General features: G+C 43.1%; 3 protein-coding genes and 2 non-coding genes across 6 annotated transcripts in view; all 5 read right to left on the minus strand.

Annotated features, from left to right (window-relative positions):
- Positions 1 to 1,144: 1,144 nt before the first annotated feature.
- Positions 1,145 to 3,330, minus strand: nme5 (NME/NM23 family member 5). 2 transcript variants are annotated; one of them, XM_049027701.1, is made up of 6 exons: positions 3,190 to 3,330; positions 2,928 to 3,086; positions 2,014 to 2,219; positions 1,804 to 1,904; positions 1,455 to 1,576; positions 1,145 to 1,289 (listed from the first exon to the last, which is right to left on the minus strand). In XM_049027701.1, exons 2-6 carry the CDS (start codon positions 3,057 to 3,059, stop codon positions 1,224 to 1,226), a joined length of 627 nt encoding a protein of 208 aa, XP_048883658.1. In that variant the 5' UTR covers positions 3,060 to 3,086; positions 3,190 to 3,330; the 3' UTR covers positions 1,145 to 1,223. The 2 variants fall into 2 exon arrangements, with proteins under 2 accessions (XP_048883658.1, XP_048883659.1); XM_049027702.1 differs by lacking the exon at positions 3,190 to 3,330 and having other exon boundaries at positions 1,455 to 1,573; positions 2,928 to 3,183.
- A 1,793-nt stretch (positions 3,331 to 5,123) lies between these two features.
- Positions 5,124 to 8,933, minus strand: rack1 (receptor for activated C kinase 1). Its single transcript, XM_049027696.1, has 8 exons — positions 8,710 to 8,933; positions 8,035 to 8,206; positions 7,608 to 7,755; positions 7,370 to 7,465; positions 6,481 to 6,591; positions 5,934 to 6,074; positions 5,511 to 5,621; positions 5,124 to 5,260 (listed from the first exon to the last, which is right to left on the minus strand). Exons 1-8 carry the CDS (start codon positions 8,816 to 8,818, stop codon positions 5,195 to 5,197), a joined length of 954 nt encoding a protein of 317 aa, XP_048883653.1. The 5' UTR covers positions 8,819 to 8,933; the 3' UTR covers positions 5,124 to 5,194.
- Positions 8,934 to 9,151: 218 nt separating this feature from the next.
- trnav-cac (transfer RNA valine (anticodon CAC)) lies at positions 9,152 to 9,224 on the minus strand. Its single transcript has one exon. It is a non-coding gene; the product is annotated as a tRNA-Val (tRNA).
- Positions 9,225 to 9,534: 310 nt separating this feature from the next.
- Positions 9,535 to 9,607, minus strand: trnav-aac (transfer RNA valine (anticodon AAC)). The gene has a single exon. It is a non-coding gene; the product is annotated as a tRNA-Val (tRNA).
- Positions 9,608 to 9,782: 175 nt separating this feature from the next.
- col23a1a (collagen type XXIII alpha 1 chain a) overlaps positions 9,783 to 19,025 on the minus strand; it is a 117,682-nt gene continuing 108,439 nt past the window's right edge. Inside the window, exons 17-29 of the mRNA XM_049027666.1 lie at positions 18,254 to 18,307; positions 18,116 to 18,160; positions 17,552 to 17,641; positions 16,667 to 16,720; positions 16,415 to 16,489; positions 15,121 to 15,180; positions 14,928 to 14,999; positions 14,817 to 14,843; positions 14,648 to 14,701; positions 14,471 to 14,557; positions 14,111 to 14,161; positions 12,827 to 12,865; positions 9,783 to 12,553 (exon numbers count right to left, since the gene is read on the minus strand). Coding sequence (XP_048883623.1) covers positions 12,551 to 12,553; positions 12,827 to 12,865; positions 14,111 to 14,161; positions 14,471 to 14,557; positions 14,648 to 14,701; positions 14,817 to 14,843; positions 14,928 to 14,999; positions 15,121 to 15,180; positions 16,415 to 16,489; positions 16,667 to 16,720; positions 17,552 to 17,641; positions 18,116 to 18,160; positions 18,254 to 18,307 — 711 coding nt within the window. The 3' untranslated portion in view covers positions 9,783 to 12,550. The remainder of the gene's footprint in view (positions 12,554 to 12,826; positions 12,866 to 14,110; positions 14,162 to 14,470; positions 14,558 to 14,647; positions 14,702 to 14,816; positions 14,844 to 14,927; positions 15,000 to 15,120; positions 15,181 to 16,414; positions 16,490 to 16,666; positions 16,721 to 17,551; positions 17,642 to 18,115; positions 18,161 to 18,253; positions 18,308 to 19,025) is intronic.

Raw genomic sequence — 19,025 nt, forward strand, 5'->3', positions numbered from 1 at the left:
CTGGGGCACCTGGAATGGAGTGGCCTGCACTTTCTCCAGACCTGAATCCCATAGAAACCCTATGGGATCAGCTGAGTCGCTGTGTAGAGGCTCGTAACTCTGTACCCCAGAACCTCAATGACCTGAGGGCCGCCCTTCAAGAGGAGTGGGATGCCTTGCCTCATCAGACTATAAGTCGACTTGTGAACAGCGTGAGACGTCGTCGTCAAGCTGTAATTGATGTTCAAGGGCACATGACACGTTATTGAGACATTGACATCTTTAGTTGTGGTATACTCAACACTGTTGTTAGCTTTTGTTTCAATAAATTGTTTGAGATGAGGAAATCACGCTTGCATGCTTATACTTAAATGTCCTACTTTCATGATATAATATCACTGTAGTGTGAACTTTTTATGTTTTCAATAAATTTCACCCGAAAGCCAAATATCTCTAACTTACTGTGAGTAGTATACGACAAAGCCTGCCCTTTAAGAGTCATGTGTAAGTTTTTAAATTTCAGTGCTTAATATTTTATGGAAATAATAAGAAATTATATGTATAACATAGGACAAAAGGACCTGATTCCAGGTTGGACGACTATGTTCTAAAGCGCTTAAATGAAATAAGCTGTCAGTTTCAATATGCATTAAACAGTAAAAATATAACACAAATGAAAAGTTATAATGCTATGTTTCAGTTGCTTTAAAATATCAGAATGTAATTTTTACATTCCTTACTTTTACGTTTATGTTGTGCTGTCCCACCTCTAACCAATAATGTGAAATGTTGCTTAAGGTGTAATAAAACGAGCAGTTCCTGCTTCTAAATGAAGCTCAGTGCTGTATATGTAAAGATATTCTACTGTTAATTGCACAAATTGTGACAAAGCGCTGTTTCACACTGCTAAAGCATTATTCAGTGCAATTTCATTTTATTAAACTTCCTGTCAGTTCATCTATTGGTTGGTGTCTGTTAAGAGAAGAAACTCACCATGTAGCATCTACAATGACAGCCAATGGGCCACAGTCATTTGTTAAATATGCATATTTAAAACAAAAATTTTACTATATTAATAACTAGTAACCAAATACTAAGAGTCTGACAAATTCATATGTTCTGGTATTTGTACTGATGGCGGGCGATAATGAAATAAAACAACATATACTAAAAACTCTGGAAAACTTTATTCCATTTACAGGGGGAAGGAAACCCCCAGAGATATGAAGATGTATTCTGCTTCTTCAGGTAGCATGAATCACCTTTGGTTTGTTAGGATTGTTTTCTATCAGCCAATCAGCCAGCCAAGTCTTTTAAGAGAAGGAAAATCAAAAGGGATCAGTACAGGCGTGACACTGTTTGTGTAAGTGTTACAGAGACAGACAATTTATAGCGCATTTGGAGGTGTGTCTGCTCCCGAAAGTCACAGTTTTCAGTACTTCCCAAGTGTCTTTGATCACCGGCTAGGTACTCACAAAGGGGTCCGCTGGCTTTCTCTTGCAGAGTTCAGTCAGTCCATTGAGCAGAGTTGAGTTCACAAATCTATTCAGGTAATCCTTAGCAGCATATCGGGTGGGAATCGGCTCAATGACAGCTGCTGAGTGACACACAGTAATCATTCCAATAATGCAAAAATAACGCATCATCCTTATTACTCTACTTCCAACCACATAGGTACGACCACACAATATTCTATTTTTGTCTCGATGAAGTTATACCTATCCAGGATGCTCCTGATTTTTCCTAAACTTTTTAAAGTGTGTAATATATAATTATGCCTATTAAAAACATAAAAAAGCTATTCACAATGCGTGTGACACTCACAATTGGGGAACATGAACTTTATTTCCTTTTCAGCAGCCAAAAAACTGTCACTCCCATGCAAGGCATTCCTCAGATCAGAAGTCCCATATTTAGCTCTCAGGCTAAAAAAAAGGTACAGAAAATTGCTTGTTAGAAAGCAATATAATCAGAAACAATTCAAACTGGTATATATTCAATGCTATTTTACCATCTACGAGTCTATGTAACTACCAATTCGGGTGTGTCTCTTTGGCTTTGATAGGGTTACTTGGTCCAATCAGGCTTTTCCAGTACGCGATAGCTTGGTCTCGTGCAAGAACGTAAGCAGTGACGGGTGCAGAGCTCATGAACACAGTAAGTCTGGGGAAGAACAGCTTTCCATATTGTTCCGCATAGAAGTCACTACATTGCTCTGGGGTTAAATGAATCTTCCGTTTCTGTTTAACGAGAAGAGAGAGAAAATCATAAGTATAATGACATTGTCATGGGAAAACATTTCGGCCAAAGTAATCAACTTCAAATCTCCAGGGCGAATTTTCAATCCAGCAGTTCCACTAATGTCAATGTGACAGAAAGTCAAATGTGTTAACCAATTAAACCGTTTTGATAATTAGGCCTTGAACTGAAAAGTAGTTTTAGAAATGCGCTGAGAGGCTTTTTATTTGAATGAGTACTGCGGCTTGGAGTTCCCTCCTAATCGTGATAAGTGTCGCTTATACGGTCTCTTGTGTGATTCCCCGATAGTACAATGAGTAGCGGAACCACAACAGCAGATTCTCGCAGCACCTTCAAGTAATGTTTCAAGACCCACACGTTCCAGCAACACCGGTCTCTACTAGCCTATACAACTGCTCATTTGAATAATTGTCTTATTCGGTTCGATCTTCTTTTTTTTTAACCTAATATGTAGCTCTTCGTCTAATACTGCTTACACTTGTACCTAGTCATTCATTGGAAGCTCAGCCTATCTGCACTTACGCCAAGTCGACAGCCGTATGTTCGAATTGTACAAACGTACAATCACTGTATATGTATTGAAATTAACATTTTTGTTTCTTTTAACATGCATTAGAATGTGTAGTTCGTGGTTTGTCAGCTACAACATACTGGATTGCACTGACGTAACATTAAAAATAAAACGGTACCTGCAGAACAGTAAATCCTGAGCACAGAATGATATCCTCGATTTCATCCGCTTTGTCGATAGCATCCGGCTTGATCAAAGCCAGAGTTCGCTCCACATAAACACGAGCGGGTACCGTTTGGTTGTCATCCATACTTAATTTTATCAAAATGACGTGTATCTGTATAACACATACCAGAGTATCGTTTAATTTTGATCGGTAATCACATTCTCCTCATCCACCATAAAACAATTTCTCTAAACGCAAAAGCACAGCGCCTTACCGTCTGACCGTAGCGTCGATCTCGTTGCTTGGATACGAAGAAACTCTACGGCAACTGAATTGGGTCAATCTTTTTGTTCAAATTGGCCCGCGTTGTGAATCATTCAAAAAACCTTAAAATAAACCTTGGTTACATCAATAGACTTAATGAAAGGCATTAAAAAGCTAATGGCGAATCAAGAGCATAGTTCTCCGAAATTTTGAGGACACATCTTCATACTTTGAGATCTGGGTTGTAAATGACACAGGACATAGAGGTGTTGCTTTGGGTGACAGACTACATCAGAGGTGGGCAATCTTATCCAGAAAGGGAAATGTCCTCACACTTGGGTTTGAACGGCTGACCTAAAGGTTATTCCAAAAATCCTGCATACAGACCGGCCCTTTGGGGATAAGACTGCCCACCCCTGGAACACATGGACTTTGCACCAAAGCTTCACCTTAATCTCCTCACATCATCAAACTCCTCTGTTTCAGAATTGGGTCTTCTTGTATAATGTGGGGAGCAAAGAAAGCGGGTTTTACCTGTACAGAGTGACCATCCTTCACCAAGGGTGTCCTATAGCTTCCTGAAATTTGTGTCCCCAAGGTGCCCCCTGTTTGAATGGTAACTTATTGTAGAGAAAAGTTCTGCAGGGGCCTAATTTCCTCCATTTTTTAATTAGAATTTTTACGCATCACCACAGTATTAATAAAAACTGACCACGCAAACAGACTCATCGGACAGGCCAGCTCCATCAGGTGAGACCCTGAGCCTACTGCAGGCAGCGATGATGAGGAGGATGGTGGCAATATCGAACAACATCGTGAACCGTTCCGCCTGTCCACTCCAGGGGGCGCTATCCACTGTCTAATCATAGTGATGGCCAAATGAAGCATCATGAACAGTTTGCTGTATTTTTTTGACCCCACTAGATGGTGCTCTGTTCGAAAAAGAGCTCAAAGTATGTACCAAAAAGCAAGCCAAGAGCGCCATCTAGTGGGGCCAAAAAATACAGCGATACTGTTTAAGAAGCTTCATAGCGATCTGATTCCACCATGGTGTTCTACGACGCTTTACAGCGCCTTCTCCTGGCGTCTCACCCCCCACCCCCAGCCATAACACACCATGAAGCAGTCCAGTACCGTCTGTTCGCACATACACTTATGTTAATTTACTTCTTTTTAGTATTTACTTAATATTTTTGCTCTTGTGAATTGTGTACTTTTTCCAAATCTGTTTGTACTGTGATCACTGTCTTGTTTAAAGCACCTGGTTGATATGTCCGTGAGAATTTCCCTCTGGGATCAAGAACATTCTAAGTCGTTCCTTAATGTCTCTTGATTTGCAACATTTAGCAGTAACATCCCAAATGTCATGGCTCTCTGAATCAAATGCACGAAATGCATAAATGACTAGGAACTACCAAGAATAGCTTATCACCTGAGGTGACACAAATTAACGAGAAAGCCTTTGGTACGTACTGCATTCGTTTTTGAGGCATTAATCTTCATCGCATTGTTGTATATTTCCATATTGTATACCTCAATTTCCCTACAGGGACTAAAGCTGTATTTATAGTAAAAGTGATGTTTTGTTTTAGGTCTCAAAAAAAGTTTCAAAGACTCATGCAGATCAACATACTTTACGAAATTAATCGGGAAACCAGGGGAATATCTAAACTTTACCTAAACCCCTATTTCTGTAAATCAGCCCTATATAAGCCAATGAGGTTTTAATCCCAGTCATTCATTTTTCCAGACACAGTGATCCCTTCTGATCTGACCTATCATGATGCTTGGTTCATACCACCATCACCCAGTTAGGAGATTTTTACATATTGCCCTGTCCAGCACAGCCGCTACCAATTTCGATCAGATTTCCTACGCTGGATTTCGTAGGTGTGTTGAAGCACCCCACCCCCAAACACACAGACCACAAAAAGAGACACGAAATGAAGCTTCACATGTTTCCTTTATTCAGGTTTGACAAGTCAGAGGCCCTTTTCTTTTTCAGTAAAAAAAGTTTATCGGGTTCCAATGGTGACTTGCCACACTCTGATCAGGTTGTCTGTGTAACCAGCAAACAGGGTCTGTGCGTGAAAGAAAAACGAAAAAATATTGTTAGGGAACGTCTAAAAACGCAACCCGCAAACACTCACTGTGCAATACCCCTCATATTTGCAGGACTTGTCACCAATGGGAGTCAGATATTCAAGTGAATAGAAATAATCACAGGGGACCGAGATCAGACACTAACACCGCGGAGTACGGCCAGAACCGCGATTTCTGTACCACGTCTAGACAGAATCATAACACGGTAAGCAGAGAAGCCAAGACTACCTGTCCATCAGCAGACCAGGCCAGGGATGTGCACTGGGGCGGCTCGGCTTTGCTGTTAGTGCTGATCACCTCCTGCCTCAGCTCATCAACGATGATCTTGCCCTCCAGGTCCTGAGGATGGGGGAGCAGGTGGGCAAACGTGAACGTCTCGCCAAAAAATGGAAGACACTCACTGCTGCTGTCTGTTAAGGGATGGACTCAGAAACAGCCTCTTTATCATCATCGGAATACAGATGGCATTCGAGGTTTCGTCACGGTTCCCCTTCCTTGGTTGTCACGTTTAAGGTGAAATTTACTTTAAACTCAGTTCTTAAATGATGACCCTAATTCTTCCACACACTCCCAAACAAGCACAACTGGAAGCCCATAATCTAAAAAACTGGGTGTGACAGTAACAGTGCCCCAGCCCCCCTTCGCCCGTACCCAGATCTTGATGCTGGGGCCAGTGGCAGCGCACAGCCAGTAGCGGTTGGGGCTGAAGCACAAAGCGTTGATGATATCTCCACTATCCAGGGTGTACAGGTGCTTCCCCTCGTTCAGGTCCCACAGCATGGCCTGACCGTCCTGGGGAGCAGAGAACCACGTTAGCCTGTCTCACAGGGCCCCAGGGGATTCGGACTGCAGTGCCTTCAGGGTATAAACTCGCCTCATGCTCAGAAACAGCCTCGTAATCATCACAGTGACACAGATGGCATTGAAAGCTTCATCACAGCTTCGAGGTATTACCAAGCAACAGGCCGCTCATGCAACTCCACAGGCCCATCAGTACCTGTCAATTCAGCATCTTTGTACTGATGAAACTATATCAGTGTTTCCATCCTCAGGGACCCACAAACCATCCACGTTTTTGCTCCTTCCCAGCCCCCGGTAGCAAAAAGTTGGGAGGGAGCAAAAACATGCACTGACCATGGATCCCTGAGGACTGGGAAACACTGGACTAGATGCCCGAATCTCACTGTCCCCAGCATACCTTGCCACCAGAGGCACACAAGGAGCCATCGGGGGAGACGGTGACGGTGTTCAGGTACCCAGTGTGGCCAATGTGGTTAGTCTTCAGCTTGCAGTTGGCCAGGTTCCACACCTGAGGACAAAAGAACCAACGTGCGATTCAGACGGGCATCCACACCTGCCTTACAAACCGCAGTTAAGGGCCACGATACACCCTGCGCCGAAAAGGAATCACGCCGCCTGCCCCCTCATAATTGCAGGACTTGTCATCAAAACCAAAAGGCTCAGACGATAAGACCAAATTTTATAATCATAGGGACAAGTCCGACTGTAAATTTGAATCCGAGTTGCAAAATCTAACACACACTGCCAGGCAAAAGTTTTTGCAAGCTCTGAGATTCTCCACATTTGCATGTTACTCGCTTAACAGAAATACTAACACACTGAAAAAATTTCGCTAACAAATTTACAGTATGGCCACCATTTGAGTACCATAAAATGCCATATCTCTGATTCATCAAAGTAACCGTACAACAGCAGAGAAAATTCAAGGCATTCTTTCTGTGAGGGACATTAAATGCTGCTCTGTTTCATAGGCTGAATCAGTTAACTAGTGCATTTAAAGTTAAAGGACAGCCTAGCACTTGACTGTGCCACCACCACACAACCAGTTAAAAGGGCATCAGACATGCACTGTTACATACCTGTTCCATGTTTATAGTTTATAGTTGTTCACTCAACTTTCCAATAGTTAAAAACTATTTTAAAAATCTGCAGTTCAAGAAATTAATTAAAAAGTATTAAAAAGCTGTGGAGTGCAAAAACTTTTGACCGGAAGTGTATATAAAACGGAATATTTCAAAGCCACATCACCGCAGGAATGTGTGTTGGACACGCAAACACCGGCTCACCTTCACCAGCTTGTCCCAGCCGCAGGAGACAATGATGGGGTTGCTACTGTTGGGAGAGAAACGCACGCAGGAGACCCACTCAGAATGACTCTCGTCCTGCGGGGGGGGGGAGCAAAGTTCAGAGAGGTCAGCAGAAAAGCACAGGACTCAAAACGGACGATGAGAAGCACCAGGAGCTTTCAAGGCGATGTAGCCACAAAGTAGTTTAGGCACCTCCCGAAAGCCGACACACACTGACCTGGATGGTGTACTTGCAGACCCCCAGGGTGTTCCACAGCTTGATGGTCTTGTCCCTAGATCCAGATACGATCTGGCGGTTGTCAGCAGAAAAGGCGACGCTGAGGACATCCTTCGTGTGCCCGACGAATCGGCGGGTGGTTGTGCCACTATAAGACGGCAAAAGAGAACATTGGTACACTTCAAAATGTTACCGTGCTCCTAGCCGGAAAACCTAGAAGTGCACGTAGAATCGAGTGCAAAACGATAGTTTGCAAGCAGAAAGTAAACCTGAACTGTTTTTCTTATTGAAGTGCCCCTATAGGGTTGTATGTTGGTGTAAATATAACAGACTTAATCATGCTTATCAGTGCATATAAGGTGGTTCTGGCTGTGCATAAAAACGCATTTAAGGCGCCCTACTGATAAATCCACATCCTCCCACTTACGTGGTCAGATCCCACAGACGCAGGGTCCCGTCCCAGGACCCGGACAGCGCAAACTGCCCATCCGAGGAGATGACCACATCGCTCACAAAGTGAGAATGGCCACGCAGAGCACGCTGGGGGACGCCGTAGTTGGTCTCATCACGCGTCAGCTTCCACATGATGATGGTCTTGTCTGCGGGAAGAGAGCATGAATATACGATCGTGTTCAAGGAACTAACATATACCTGTACGCAAAATAAAAAACACAACAGAAATCAATTAACCGAAAAATGTTTGATAAAAGGAAAAAAAGGGTACAACACACGGCCATGACAGGCGTTTTCCGTACGCGTGTTCATGATCTACACATGCAGTGCCGGGACACTCATGTAGATCGAAGGCGCCTTATTAGCCGCATTGGTTATAAAAATGTACCGGCGTCTCAGCACAGACACGCACTGAGCACGCCAGCATCATTTTTGACCAGCTTTCGTCAAACAATCTAAAATTTACCGGGCCCAGAACATCACGATGTTATTAATGCGTGGGTATGGTTAAACATTTCGCACCAGCCAAATGTTCCACAATATGAAATACAATTATTACGGTCAGGTTACAATTTAGGCTGCAACAGGAAAGTAACTATTACACGTAGTTAGAGACTATGTGGAACAGTCATGGCGGCGGACGGGGTACCTCTTGACGCAGACAGAATCATATCGGGAAATTGAGGAGTAGTCGCAATCTGGGTGACCCAACCATTGTGGCCCTTTAGGGTCCCCCTTAGGGTCATCTGTTCAGTCATCTTGACGACGGTTTTGCGGTGCCTTTAACGAGGATGAAGTCGGATTAAAATCAAGGACTTCGCCGACTCGCTACCTCTCACATTTAGGCACAGGGAAAAAGGAAGATGTCACCCGGAAGCGGATCTAAAAAGCCAGACCGGGCGTACGCGTGTCGCTAAGAACTATGGGTACGTGTTATGCCGCGCAGCGGGCAACAACGCGGACCGAACGATTAAATTATGAAACGGTAACTATTGAACTATACATTAGTATTCTCGAAATAGTATCTGTCACTGTACATTACAAAACAAAACAAAACAAAACCAAACCAAACCAAATCCATCATAAAAGTGTGTTTCCGCCCGGTTTCGAACCGGGGACCTTTCGCGTGTGAGGCGAACGTGATAACCACTACACTACGGAAACTGGCGCTAATGATATCTTTGCTTGTCTTTACTGCCATTACGTTGCTTATTTGCTAAATTTTTAAACTATACTTTTTAAGCATTTCTGACTTATTTGAAAAAGCGTGTATGATCATTCACTTTCGAAATCTGAAAGTACGGGTCTAATTCTCAGGTTGCGATTTTCTACCATAAATTCGCAGATTTTACAGCACTGAAAACGTGTTTCCGCCCTGTTTCGACGCGAGCACTTGTTCTTGTGTTTATTTGTTTCATTAGCATCCATCACATGAACTTAATTAATATACATCTCCAGCGAATTGTTTAAAACGTGTTTCCGCCCGGTTTCGAACCGGGGACCTTTCGCGTGTTAGGCGAACGTGATAACCACTACACTACGGAAACCTAGTGATCGACTTCTAATGCACCTCTCATAATTAGACCACAGGTCAACTGTCCGCGAAATCTATAAGGAACTGTTATGACTACATCTGCTTTTATACAAAGTTAATTACCTTGTATAAGGTTAAGTATTCGCAAAGTGCAAAAAAATGATATCCATAGACAAATAAAAACACACTTATTGAATATTTGAAATGTTTATTTTTGATTGTATGTACCAGATTTCACATATTTTCAAAACAAACCAAAATGAGAAACATTATAAAAATAGCTGAAAACTCTTTTACTACAAAACATAAAATAATCAAAACTCAATCTAATCACGTGATAGTAAAATTACTGTCAACACCACAAAACATTGCTTGATGAGCTTTCAACTACAATTGATGCCTTATCGAAAAGATTTACTATTACGGCAAGGCGAAGTGTTCAGACAGTGACTTGCGCAAATGAGGCAAAAGACCGGAAATAAATGCTATATTGTCCGAGTTTTTCTTACAAAACTCTTTTAAGATGCAGGTCTGCATAAAAAGACCCCTCATGAATAAGCACACTGTACATTACTCAGAAGCATACAAAACGAAAATTAAAATGGCAGGCTTGGCATGAGAGTAAAAGACAAAAAGCTGACTCAGAGTCACAAGTCCTCTTTACATCTTTTTGTCAAATAAAAACCCTTGCAGAACAGTGATAAGAACAATGTACTAGCTACCATTTCACTCATAAACTTCTCTCTGGTCACATGGAAAAATAAAGGCACATTTAAAGGGACCTCAACCAATTGTCTTTTGTCTTCACAATGCTTAGTGACCGAGGTGCCCCATCATGAAAAACTTCAAATTGAAAATCCAAAATCCATCAAAGAAATTTCAAAAAGTTGTGTGCAGTGGTCTTCACCTTCTATACAAATTAGGGAAAATGTTATGTTAAGTTACTAAAAACTGTACAACCACACCTTGGCCTATGGGGATCAGCTCTTAAAGCGAGGTGCTGGGTGTGTGTGTGTGAATGTGTGTGTGGTGTATGTGGAGGGGGGGTGGGGGGGCTGCTTTGCATGTGCGTGAATCGGCATGGTATGCTGTGTTGCCATGTGATGTGTGGGTCCCAGGTATTAAGATTTCCATAAAAGGTAGCAGATGAAGCCCTGAACCACGACCGGCTTTCTGAATTCAGAAAAGTGAAAAAAAATTACATAAACAAACAGGACATCCCTGTGGAAAAGGCTCAAAGCCCATCACTTTGCACACACAAGTTTATAAGAAAAATCGACAATTACAACAAAAGACTATAAACTGGAAATATGTTGAACTGCCCTTCATGTCTGTGGATTTATAACAATAATAATGATGATTACCACAATACCAGCAATCAAACCCGTTTAGCTTACGTCAATATTCATGGCTGTCAATAGACAGCTGTGTATGCAGCCTCTGGATTGCTACTCACAGACTTCTGAAAAAAATGCAGAAGATAAAGCTACTTTTGATGGAACCGATTGGTATCTATTATCCAGCAGAGCGGATCGATGACAAGTCTAAAGAAATGTTTTATGAGAAAACTCATACAGAAAGAAAATGAAACTGTATCTCTCTGTTGTGTGAGCTACTAGAAAGTGTCTGTGAGCAGGTTACAATACTAATATATAGGATGTTTTAAACTTTTTCATTCACAATGTTTTAACTGAGCACAAAAAACCTTCATGTTTAATAGCACGGACACACAGGAATAAGATGTCATGAATAGCACACAAATCTGTCTACTGTATGTCACTAATGATGTAACAAAAAAAAATATATATATATATTTTGGTTTATATTATACAAAAATGTCCATCCACAGGAGTGCTACCGTAATGGTAATATCCAGAAATAATCACAACCAAGTGTCATTAATATGAACTATACAAACGATCACATCATTTAGTAAAACAGTAAGTATTTCTTGCCTCATCAAAAATTAAAAATTGAAAGTTGTGCACTGGGTCACTGTGACCACAAATGAATGAATGGTTTCTCGTAATGTGTTGAGAAATAAACAATACAAATGAGAAATACAAATGTCATAAACTCTGAACATATCAAAACACTATCCGTTGCATTAACTGAATATGGAACAAACGAAAAAGAAATAATCACAAATATACTTCAAACAAAGAAATACTTCCAGACTTTCATTATACCAATGGGGGACATTCCGGCTGCCTTTCTGCCTCGATGGCCTTGTGGTTTATTCGCTTTGCCTGGGTTTCCAGCGTGTTGAGTTGTAGCGAGCCCATTGTTGCCCCCTGCTGGTAAAACTCCAGACGGGAAAAACTGCAGGTCTTAACTGCGAGCGTCATGGACCTCGAACTTCACGTGTGTTTCAATACAGTTTTGCTCCGCTGAGCACACGTCTCTCTCCTTATTTAAGGGTGAGAGATAGGCTTGAGTTTCGCCTTCTGCCAGGTATTATTGTCCTTCCAAAACAAAGAGAAGGGGGAGGGGGGGCGTTGGTGCAAAAGTCTCTGAATCGTCTTTGAGTGATATCAGTCTCATGCAGCATTTTGCATAAAGAAAGCAGAAAGTCCGTTTGTAGTGTTAGGACCCAATCTTCCCGTCCATATCACCGTAGCAGCAACTTGTATCGACTACATAAGGAGTCCGTCAACTGGTTTTCCATGATTAGTTTTACACCTAAATCTTCATGGCAGCCATTCTTCATTATACGAACTTTACACACAATTTAAAAGTCCAATTGGTAACATTAATACTACTAGCCTACAATTTCTTGTAGGTTTTTCGTTAACACCTTCGTTGTTAATAGACAACATGATGTCCGACATTAAAAGCGTAATATATTATATTAAACCTTTCCTTACAAAATCGTTTTTCTTTCAAAAAAGTAGAAGTATTCAGCTGCAAAATATACCATATCAATATGTACAGGTGGCATGCGTCTTGTTAGTCATCACTGCAAAAGAACAACAGAAAATGTTACGGTTAGCTCGCGGGATTTTTGGGATTCACTGTGGACGGTTTATTACAAGTCCGAGGTTTCTCAACTGATTATTTATTAAAAAATAATCAGAAATCCAGTCCAAACTGTCACGTATATAGGAGTGTTTATATATTAAATCATTAGATGCAGAGAAATTTATTGAAAATCCTGCTCAGTCGCGCATTTTAAGTTGCAAAATTATCGATTAAGTTTAATAGTATTTTTTGTGTTATTCGTGATACTGACCTTGTGCAAACATTCCTTTATGGGGAGTCCGTCCGGGCCCTGAAGGGAAGGTAACAGTTAGTTATGATCAGATCCAGAAAAAACGGACACTGCGCAGGTATTTTGGCACCCAACACGTGCACAGATGCATTCACTGCAGAGGAGCACACAGCTGGCTAAATCGACGTGAATGCACGGCAGCAGCACTCTCCTGGAAAATGCAGCAATCGCAAATGACAGCAGAACACCACAATGAATAACGTTCTCGATCTGCTGATGAAGAACACGTGTCTTTTTCTTGTGTGTGTGTGTGTTGGGGGGCCTGCATTTTGGTGTTTCATGTTCTGGTGTTTTATGAAGCAATGTTACCAGTTCACATGCAGTACTTACAGGCGACAGGGCAATATATCACTAAGCATAGCCTAACATGTACTAAAACACATAACACACGCATAGCAGACGGACAGGTCAAATGAAACACCAGCTGCCTCTAAGGTCATGCAATGTAGGTCCCAGACCAGTATTTCTGCCAAAGGTATTATTTCTTATATTGTTCTTCTAACACAGGTGATGTCAGAAATAAATTTCATAGGGCATCCGGCTACCCTACCGATAGGCCCCCGTGGTAGATTTTGCTGATCAGGCAAGGTGGCGGGTGGGGGGGGGTTCCCACATTTTGCCGACAGACCATGAGGGTTTAACCCCATAATTTTACTACTTGACCACATGTCTAAACAGATGCATCCCCAACACAGGAGTGCGGAACTGGCCGAGGGGCTGATAATCGCAGCTGTGGGCAGGCAAGCCCGCGTGCAGGTATGATTTCTGTATCAATATCCAAAACGGCAAACAGGAGAAAGAAATGGCAAAAACAACTGAAAACAGCAGAGAGTGAAAGGAAGGAATCGAGACAGACAGCGGGATGGATAGAGTCAGTGGGGGGTTCCAGGGGGCTGTGGTCAAACCTTTGAGAAGCCCAGTTTGCACCCTTATATCCCTAAAGGACAGAGCTGATCTTAGCAGAGTCCCTGGGGTTTTTGGGAAATATGTGTTCTCTTCCACCTTGTTTACTAATATTTACAGTGCTTTGCGGCAAATGTGTTTTGCTTAAAGAGTAAGCTCCAGTAAATATTTATAAATCAGTTTTAGTCATTGTGTGACACAGGGAATCCCGAAAGCTTTATCTCGGGCTGATCAGAGCTACGAGCTCTTTAAATAATGTCAGCTTGACTTCCAGCCCCAGGTGGGAGATGAACATGCAGGGTTGTCACAGCAGGAAGGGGAGAAGAGACAGAGGTACTATACCAGGGGACAGGGGACATCTGGGGTGGGGTGACCTTTAACCCCATCACAGCCCTGTCAGCGAGAGCCATCCCGTTGTTACACATGTTTGCTCACGCAACCACGCACACATGTACCCTTATCTCATTCACCCAGACATTCAAAGGTGAGGCAGTTTACATAGCCAATAATAAACCTCCCTCCCTTCCTCCCTCACTCACTCACTCACTCACTCACTCACTCACTCACTCACTCACTCACTCACTCACTCACTCACTCACTCACTCACTCACTCATCCATTCATTCATCCAGACCCGAGTAATATAACTCTTAGGAGGAGGTGACTGCAGTGGGGTGGACGGCAGATTAGCGAAGCCGCTTACCACGGGACAGGGCTGGTCCAGTCCGGGGGGTCCCTGCTCACCCTTCTGTCCCTTCAGACCTTTCCTGCCTACTGTCCCTCGGTCACCCTTCGAAAGAGCGGAACATAGATTGAAAACAGGCTGGAAGCCATATTGCGTACATATCAGGCTGACATTTATCGAGTTTCATCGCCTCACCTTTTCTCCTTTCTCTCCTCGGTCACCCTTCTCTCCTGTCAGCCCCGGGAAGCCCTGAGGAGACAGGAACAGTAATGTGTCAGTGGGAGGGGTCTCAGGCCAGCCACAGGGTGGCCCCCATTCAGAGCGGCGAAGCGGGTACGGCGTGGCAGAGAAGAGAGGTACCCACATCTAATCCGGGTTCCCCCGACTTTCCCTGTAAGACAGAATGGTGACAGTATGGTGAGCCTGCTAAGCTTAACCCCTGGAGAACCTTCAGCGGGTGAAATAAGCATGTTACCTTCTCTCCTTTCGCACCTGGCAGGCCAAGCAATCCGGCCGGACCAGGTGGGCCTTGTGGACCTAGTGGTCCCTGTGGGAAGAGGGCAGAGACTCTCGGCATCAGGAAATCCATAACGACTGTGAGCAGCAGCTCATCGGTGCTGCATAGTCTACTTGCAGTGGTATGTGGACGTCTGAAGACGGAGACTCACCAGTGGCCCAGGGGGGCCGACGTCCCCCTTTTCACCCTTTACCTCTTCCCCCGGCTCCCCCTGTACAACAACACAATGAGCCATCAGCGGACCACGTAGTGTAATTAAAAAAGTCAGAGACGTATGAGACTACAGCAGAAGACCAGCTTAATACTGTGGGTGAAAGAGTGTTACCTAAAGAAACGGAATTAAGTGTAAATGATAGAACCCTTTCCTAACTGTCTCCAGGTTTGAACTGTAAGTAATGCTTGAACCAATATGGCCGCTTAAAAGATGGCCAACCAAAACACAACCCTGAATATGGGGCACAACACAGAAGCTACTGGGGCCTGTATGGTAACTATACCCCCAGTCACTCACTGCCCACTTCATTTTCGTATAATCAATGGTTTGAAACATGTAATTTTATGATTTTGTACAACACACCCCATTGTGGTGTAATAAATTGATGCAAACAGTCAAGGACGTCCTACTTCTCATCAATCCTTCAGACCATCTTAAGCCTGGAACTGCTTAGTGGTCATGGTCATGTGACCATCTGAAATCATCATGTGATCGTCACAACTCATTTTCTGAGGTTCCCGGTGACACTACTGGGTTTCTGAAACTACCCAGCAATGAGCAAAATAAGCCGTTTCGGATTACCGTGTTGTTTTATGGTTTATGAATGAGTTATAATGTTCAGAGCCTCATTCATTTTATACTATGTCACAGGAAGAGAAACAGCCAAGAGGGGCTGGAGTCGCGTCGGCCGCGCGGCTCTGACATGAAGCAAATGTGCAAACAGCAGAATTGATGCTTTTCGCTTTCGTGGTTTGTGAGGAAGAATGCCAGTGCGGTCAGAGTGGCCAAGTCTGCCGATTTTTTGCTTGGCTTGTTAGCTTTCGAAAATACCACACTCCGAATGAGGGGTCCAGGCATTGGAAAGGTCTTGAAATTTCAAGAAAAATAAACTCGTAAGTAGTCTAAAGTTTGGTGATGATGGTGAGGAAAATCGATGCAACAGGTCTGAGTATCAGTTTAAGGCGGCTTTTTGCAAAGCCGGTCTATTTTTACAGCTCGTCTAGACTCGTGCTGTATAAATAAAAGCTTTGAACTGTTGCTGTTTTTTTCTGGATGCTTTAACAGCTTCACATAAAAACACAAACACAGAATTTTCTAAACACCAGCTTTCTGGCCAGGTATTCCATGGTGTCCCTTTAATCCAGATATAAGGTCCACCTGCATGTAAATCACTCTCTGGGCAGAGGGTCAGAGCTTTGTAGTTAATTGTGTGGGGAAGTGAATCACTCACTTTGAATCCCTGGAGACCAGGAGGACCAGGAGGGCCAACGGGGCCTGGGGGGCCCGGCTGGGATATCATCTGTACCTGTGGGGGCCACAGAAACGACAGGTCATGCATCATAAATTTAGCATCCCTGATGCTCATTTATACAGTATGGAGCATTTAGAATGATTTAGCACTTGAACGCTTTGGTGTGTGTTGCTATGACAGGTGAATTCACATGGATGCAATTGCCTGTTTGATAGCAGCGTGTTACATTACCAGGTCATCCTGGAACAGGTTGTCTCCTTTCTCTCCCTTTTGCCCATCGACTCCCTGCAGTGTTAAAATGACAAGTTTGATTGTTTTGATAAACTGACAGAAATACACTAACTGGGGTTATTTGTAATATACACTAGTGGCCAAAATTGCAGAAACACTTTTTGGTATCACGCTTTAAAAATGACTGCATGAATATCGGCAGCAATGTTTATAAACAAAGAATGTTACAAATATCACACACTGGATGACTGAATAAGTAACTGGAGTAAAGTTCGGTAAACTCTAAAAAACTGGAAGCGTTTCCACAATTTTGGCCACTATGTATGTACCTGACACTACGACACTCAAATCTGACAGTTTTTCGACCAAAAATAAATTCAGTTTATACTCCGAACAGGCCGAACCCAAACGGCACATCATTAAGCTTTGGCCCTGGTTCAAATGTCCCCCTTTATGAGCTGCCTGTAGCCTGGAAACAAAATAGTACTATAACAATAGGTAAATTTTGTTCTTTTTCTTTATATTTCTTCAATTTGTCATTCTTTACATAAATGTGAGTGTTACATATCTATGGCTACTTCTATGTAACAGGCCAGTTAGACTTGGATAAAGGGGTGCAGGTGTGTCTGTGTGGAGCTGGGACTGAGTTTGGGTTTCCCTCTGTTCAGCCCCTTTCCCTTAACTGCATGCTGCTCGCTGTTTCGTCTTGCCCTTCCATTCCCGAATGCCCTTTTGCGATTATTTGGTAGGTGTCTCCCTGTTCTCTCCTTCTGTTCTACACGTCTCCACTCCCTCTCCCAGATGAACCCCTATCCCTTCCTCCCACCCCCATGTTGTGTGGCAGCTGACCACCCCGCCTGACCGATTCTGTAGTACCACACTTACCGCTGGTCCTATCAGGCCCATCTCGCCTTTCTCTCCTTTTTCACCCATCATCCCAGGTTCTCCGGGATCACCTTTCGCACCCTTGGGACCCTGAGTATAAGGGATCAAAGGATGAAGGAATGATGTTGAGGACCTCAGAAGTGAGACCATAAAATTCGCTTGAAGGATCACTTGAATTTTGTGAAAAACTTCAAACACAAAACATTCAAAATGCAGTCAAATTGTTGTCCCATTGAGGGTGTTCCTCTGACTTGTGTTCTCTACTCTTTAGGAGAGTCTCAGGGCTTTACATCATCAGAATATGTGGTTGGAAAATGGAAGGGTGGACGGATGCATAGATGGATGAAGGGAATTCAGAGTTCATAAATGCATGAAAATACTGATTGATGTATTGTCTTAGTCAACAAAATTTCAAAATGATTTTCTTTTGAAGATTGTGGCAGGAAATTGCTTGAAGTCAAACGATTTTTTCAAGACAAGCCAAATGAAGGAGTGGGGTAAAATACTTGAAATTAACTGATGTCAATCGAAAAAGTAAGACATTATTGAAGACCCTCTACTTACCTTTTCACCATCAAGCCCAGATGGCCCAGGTAAGCCCAGCTCTCCCTGTTCCCAGAAACACAGGACCAGAAATATCTCAGAAATGTAAATAGTTTATGAGGAACAAATACCCCCACTAATGAGAATAGACAGCCCTACCTTTGAACCTGGTTCTCCAGGGGGGCCTGGGGGTCCAGGGGGCCCAGGAGGACCCTGCAGAAAGTCAGAAAGAGATGAGTGGTTGCCCTACAAGTAAGGAGGTGGAGGATGGCTCCACAAACCCAGTTTTAATGGGTTTCAAAGGCAACACTGAACCTCTTTGGGCAACACTCTAAGTCAGGAATGTGCTATGGATCTGAGGAGAGCAGATGATGTATAGCAAATCGACTGGCCCTGACTGCTAGGTACCGCCACATGCTGTCAATCGAAATTAAGCTTCCATCTTTTTACTCGACACTTCAACAATATTACTATTATTAAATTGTCTGTAATTTCTTTGAATCGAGTCTGAATGTCAAAGGAAAGCCAGATGGATGGTTTTGGGGTCACTGTTAGAAGTTAAAGGAGCACACAGCAGGAGGGCAGCACAATACCGGTTTGTTACGCGAGCGTCAAAGTCATAACAATGCACATGCCAGGTCTAACGCCCATCAGCGTGGCACCCAGACTCCGACTGCCGCAGGCCTTTTACGCAAAACCACCGTAACATCGTACTTCCTGCCCCAGCCTTTAGTACATCGCCTTTGCTTGTATCACTTTGTTCAGTAACACTTGACAGAGCACAAATACTTAGTAGTAACTTAGTTATAACTGAAGTACAAATCATGAACGAATCATGAACAAATATAGTCGCAACTTAAGATGAAAGATGTGTCATCAGTCGTTAATGGTGATCAAACATGAGATCAGTATTGTACTTGTTATTCATTAC

The sequence above is a fragment of the Brienomyrus brachyistius genome, chromosome 10, assembly GCF_023856365.1.
Source record: "Brienomyrus brachyistius isolate T26 chromosome 10, BBRACH_0.4, whole genome shotgun sequence".
In the NCBI taxonomy this organism is placed as follows: domain Eukaryota; kingdom Metazoa; phylum Chordata; class Actinopteri; order Osteoglossiformes; family Mormyridae; genus Brienomyrus; species Brienomyrus brachyistius.

Coding starts and splice junctions, on each gene's coding strand:
- nme5 (XM_049027701.1), bottom strand. CDS start 3,059: ATGGATGACAACCAAACGGTACCCGCTCGTGTTTATGTGGAGCGAACT. Junction 1,577..1,803: donor AAAGTTCATGTTCCCCAATT/GTGAGTGTCACA, acceptor TGTGTCACTCAG/CAGCTGTCATTGAGCCGATT. Junction 1,290..1,454: donor GAAAGCCAGCGGACCCCTTT/GTGAGTACCTAG, acceptor TTCTCTTAAAAG/ACTTGGCTGGCTGATTGGCT.
- rack1 (XM_049027696.1), bottom strand. CDS start 8,818: ATGACTGAACAGATGACCCTAAGGGGGACCCTAAAGGGCCACAATGGT. Junction 7,756..8,034: donor CGTCTGTGGGATCTGACCAC/GTAAGTGGGAGG, acceptor GCCGTCTTATAG/TGGCACAACCACCCGCCGAT. Junction 7,466..7,607: donor TCTGCAAGTACACCATCCAG/GTCAGTGTGTGT, acceptor CCCCCCCCGCAG/GACGAGAGTCATTCTGAGTG.